The 4832-nt window shown below is 59.1% G+C and overlaps 1 protein-coding gene across 1 annotated transcript in view; it reads left to right on the forward strand.

Annotated features, from left to right (window-relative positions):
- SCAMP4 (secretory carrier membrane protein 4) overlaps nt 1-4336 on the forward strand; it is an 8568-nt gene extending 4232 nt beyond the window's left edge. The window contains exons 4-6 of the mRNA XM_032273117.1: nt 1661-1778; nt 2497-2674; nt 3605-4336. Coding sequence (XP_032129008.1) covers nt 1661-1778; nt 2497-2673 — 295 coding nt within the window. The 3' untranslated portion in view covers nt 2674; nt 3605-4336. The remainder of the gene's footprint in view (nt 1-1660; nt 1779-2496; nt 2675-3604) is intronic.
- The last annotated feature ends 496 nt before the right edge of the window (nt 4337-4832 follow it).

Here is a 4832-nt window from a genome sequence, read left to right on the forward strand (position 1 = left end):
TTACAGGCACGCGCCACCATGCCCAGCTAATTTTTTGTATTTTTAGTAGAGACGGGGTTTCACCATGTTGACCAGGATGGTCTCGATCTCTTGACCTCGTGATCCACCCGCCTCGGCCTCCCAAAGAGCTGGGATTACAGGCTTGAGCCACCGCGCCCGGCCCCTATTTTATTTTTTTAAACATGGGGTTTCACCATGATGGCCAGGCTGGTCTTGAACTCCTGACCTCAGGTGATCCACCCACCTCAGCCTCCCAAAGTGCTAGGATTACAGGCGTGAGCCACCGCGACTGGCAGTTCCCTGAATTTTAAACCCTGTGGTTTTATCACCTGTTTAGACAAAAAATCTCAAGATGACTGTGCTTTCTACCTCCCAGGTCTCAGAGGCAAGTGCATGCCCAGAAGCTGGCCCTGCGCGTAGGGACCCAGGTGGGCCAGCCTTCGCAGTGTCCCGCTGGAGGCTGAGCAAAGCAGTGCTTTCTTTTGTGTCTGTGTTTTTTTCTTTTATTTTGAGACAAGAGTCTTGCTCTGTTGCCCAGGCTGTAGTGTAATGGTGTGATTTTGGCTCACTGCAGCCTCCGCCTCCCGGGTTCAAGTGATTGTCCTGCCTCAGCCTCCCCAGCAGCTGGGATTATGGGCATGTGCCCCATGTCTGGCTAATTTTTGTATTTTTAGTAGAGACGGGGTCTCACCATGGTGGCCAGCCTGGTCTCCAGCTCCTGGCCTCAAGTGATCCACCTGCCTCGACCTCCCAAAGTGCTGGGATTACAGGCGTGAGCCACCAGGCCCGGCCAAAATTTATTTTATGATTTTTGTAAGACACGGGGTTTTGCCGGGTGCAGTGGCTCACGCCTGTAATCCAAGCACTTTGGAGGCCAAGGTGGGCGGATCACCTGAGGTCGGGAGTTCAAGACCAGCCTGACCAACATGCTGAAACCCCGTCTTAAAAAAAAAAAAAAAAATTAGCTGGGCATGGTGGCGCGTGCCTGTAATCCCAGCTACTCAGGAGGCTGAGGCAGGAGAATTGCCTGAACCCAGGAGGCGGAGGTTGCGGTGAGCCGAGATCGCGCCATTGCACTCCAGCCTGGGTAACAAAAGCAAAACCCCGTCTCAAAAAAAAAAAAAAAAAAAAAAAAAGAGACGGGGTTTTAGCATGGCCAGGCTAGTTTCGATCTCCTGACCTCAGGTAACCCGTCCACCTTGGCCTCCCAAAGTGCTGGGATTAGAGGCAGGCGTGACCCCAGCACCGGCCTCCCTCCTGTTTTTAGTGGCCCCTCAGTGCCCCATCTGGTGGGATTTCAGCAGTTTCTCATTAGAAGCCGGTGCTGTAGGGGAGGTTCTTAGCAACAGGCACCATAGGACAATGGGAATGAGCTTTTGAGTCTTTCCATGGCTGGTGTCCGCTGGACACTAATGGGGAAGCCCTGGTCTCTCCTTCCCCCTGCACGGGCCGCTTGCTGCTGAGATCGTGGTGGAATAAGCCTTGTTCACACGTCGAAGTTGGTGGCTCTCAGCATCACTTTGTGTTTGTTGGCGACTCAGTGGTCGCTGTATGAGCTGTCCACTCCTTCTTGATTGGTCAGAGCTATTTACATAGTATGGACCATGGGCCCCCATCTGGTGTGTGTGCGTAGGCACCCACACACTCTTGTCTCTTGCAGTGGCTGGCTGTCAGCGATTGGGTTCTTCGAGACCAGCGTGGGCGCTTCTGTGGTCATGCTGCTTCCAGCCATCATGTTCTCCGTGTCGGCGGCCATGATGGCCATCGCCATCATGAAGGTGAGTCCTCAGCTTTGGGACGTTCACCCCTTATGCCTTCTCCATGAACTCGTCACCCAGCTGTCCCAGATGGTGAATGTCGGGGAGCTGGGCCCTCTCCTCGTGGTGTCACGCAGGACGCACTTCACCCGCAGCGGTGAGCTGGGGGACACTCCCAGGGACACTCCCAGCGCCCGGGTTCCTATGGGGCCAGGCCCGTGCTTCCTCATGCCGGGATTGCATACCCCAGAGGGAGGCAGGGGCTGCCTGTGAACCCCATGTGCAGGAGCAGCCGGGGCTGGAGCCTCTTGTCCGTGAGGGCGGGGCCGTGCAGGTTCGCAGTCGCAGGGTCCATCAGAGACCGCACAGGTGTTCAGCTGGGCCGATAACAGAAATGTCCAGTTACAGCCAAACACCAATTATGTTTGTTTGTTTTGGAGACAGTCTCACTCCGTCACCCAGGCTGGTGCGTGGTGGCACAGCCTTGGCTCATTGCAGCTTCCACCTCCAAGGTTCAAGCGATTCTCCCACCTCAGCCTCCTGAGTAGCTGAGGTGACAGGTGCGCACCACCACGCCCAGCTGATTTTTTGTATCTTCATAGAGATGAGGTTTCAGGCTGGTCTTGAACTCAGGAACTCAGGCAGTCTGCCCGCCTCGGGCTCTCAAAGTGCTGGGATTAGAGGCATGAGCCCCGTGCTCAGTTTCTATTCTCTGCCTCCCTGCCCTCCGTCTCTGCAGGTGCACAGGATCTACCGAGGAGCCGGTGGAAGCTTCCAGAAGGCACAGACGGAGTGGAGCGCAGGCACGTGGCGGAACCCACCATCAAGGGAGGCCCAGTACAACAACTTCTCAGGCAGCAGCCTGCCCGAGTACCCCACTGTGCCCAGCTACCCGGGCGGCGGCCAGTGGCCTTAGGGTGAGTTGCCACTGCCACCACCTCCTCCCCTTCACTCCTGCCACTGCCCTCGCTCCCAAGGGCTGGGAGTGCCTGGGGCCTGTCCTCCTCTCCGGGAGGGTGGAAGCCGATGGTGGCCATGGACCACGCCCCTCCTGCCGGGACCACAGAACCCGTGTTCGTCTCATCTGAGAGCGGAGTTCCTCGCAAGCACTGCCCAGCGGCCTCCGGCCTCTGCCGTCCACAGGACACCCTCTTGCTCCCGGCATCGTGTGGTCACCTTGCGGTCCGCTGCATGACCACCACGGCCTTGTCTTCAGGTCCCCAGGCCTGAGCAGCCAGACTCCAGGGGACAGATGGCAGCGGGCTGGCTGCCCTCCCACTCTCCCGGAGCTGCTGGTGCCGAGGCTGGAGGAGGTCTTACGGGGGACTGTGTTGCACGAGCCACCCACCCGTCACCAGAGCAGACGCCCTTGGCCCAAACCAAGAAGAGGCCTCGCGGGCAGCTCCCAGTCCCCACAGCGAAGGAGGGCCGTGCCAGCATCCCCCGATCCCTGCGCTCCAGTCTCACCCCTCCCCACACTCCCCGTACCTCGGCAGCTTCTGGTCCAGGGTACCCTCGGGCCACCCTGCCTGCCCCTGAACCAGGGACCTCGGGCAAGCCCTTTGTCTGCACCCCCAAGCCAAGCCGGGAGCACGGCCACTCCCCAAAGCCAGCAAACTGCAGAGGGCCGCCTTCCCAGCAGCCCCAACCCTGCAGGAGCGGCCTTTTTTTTTTCTATCTTGTGAGAGGGAGTCTCACTCTTGTCCTGGCTGGAGTGCAGTGGCACGATCTCGGCTCACTGCAGCCTCCGCCTCCCAGGTGGGAGTGGTTCTCCTGCCTCATCTCCGGAGGAGCTGGGGATACAGGCGTGCGCCACCCCCCCCGGCTAATTTTTGTGTTTTCGGTAGAGACGGGGTTTCGCCATGGTGGTCACACTCCTGACCTGAGGTGACCCGCACACCTCTGCTTCCCAAAGTGTTGGAATAATAAGTGTGAGCCACCGCGCCTGGCCTGGGGTGGCCTCTTATGAGGAGAGGGGACCCGTGAAATCTGTGCCTTATGGAGGGGTCTGGCAGCAGCCAAGATTCGATTGTCTTCTCCCCGTGTCCCCCCGACTCCCCCAGAAATGCCTCCACCCTCCACGGGGCATTTCCACAGCACTGTTCATAATGGTTGGGCCAAAAAAAAACGTTTCCTTCATCATTTCCTGCACTCTCTGGCAACGACTTTGGGGACACTCCCGGCTGCCGCCCCTCACCACCGTTCACCCCGGGACACTGTTGCCATGGGACACCGCTGCCCTGGGCCTCCCAAGACGTGGGCCGGTCCCCTTGTTGGTGTGGAATGCTGCTGGGTGCCCGGAGGCGGCCGTGGTTTCGGGGGGATGGCAGCCAGGATGGAGCACCCACAGGTCCCATGTCCATGCTTTGGGCCTGCCCCCCACCAATCTGCTACCAAGGGGCTCCCCTTCCCCAGCCTCACAGCTGTGTTTGGCTGTGCTGACGTAGACCAAGTCCCCCCCGGCAGGCCTGCCCCGCTTCCTGCCATCCACCCCCCTCCCGGTGGTGTGGCCCCTCAAGGCCTTGTTGGGATTTTGTTATGTGAAAATATACTGGAAATAAATGCATCTCTGCACCAGACCCAGGGACCTGCCGAATCTTCCGTGTAAGCATGGGTGCCCGTGTTCCCCCAGGCCGTCCCTTCCACGGAAGGACCCTGCAGCGCCTGGCCTTGGGCAGGGTGCAGCCAGCAGGAGCCTGGGCATCCCTGGGCCTCAGCCATGGGCCTGCAGCACCACCTCCTCCCAGGCCCGAGGCACCCTCAGCCAGTGTGCCCGGCGCTTACCCTCCCCTAAGCGTGGAGTCCGGCTCTGGCAGGCTGCACTTCTCATGCCACGGCCGCATGGCACCGAACACACTCTCCTCCCCGCCTCACTTTTTCTGTTACTTTTCTTCCCGTTAAAAATTCAATTTTTTGGCCGGGCGCGGTGGCTCAAGCCTGTAATCCCAGCACTTTGGGAGGCCGAGGCGGGTGGATCACGAGGTCAAGAGATCGAGACCATCCTGGTCCACATGGTGAAACCCCGTCTCTACCAAAAATACAAAAAATTAGCTGGGCATGGTGGCGCGTGCCTGT

Source organism: Sapajus apella, unplaced genomic scaffold (assembly GCF_009761245.1).
Source record: "Sapajus apella isolate SASKATOON/1434 unplaced genomic scaffold, GSC_monkey_1.0 scaffold1881, whole genome shotgun sequence".
Lineage (NCBI taxonomy): Eukaryota > Metazoa > Chordata > Mammalia > Primates > Cebidae > Sapajus > Sapajus apella.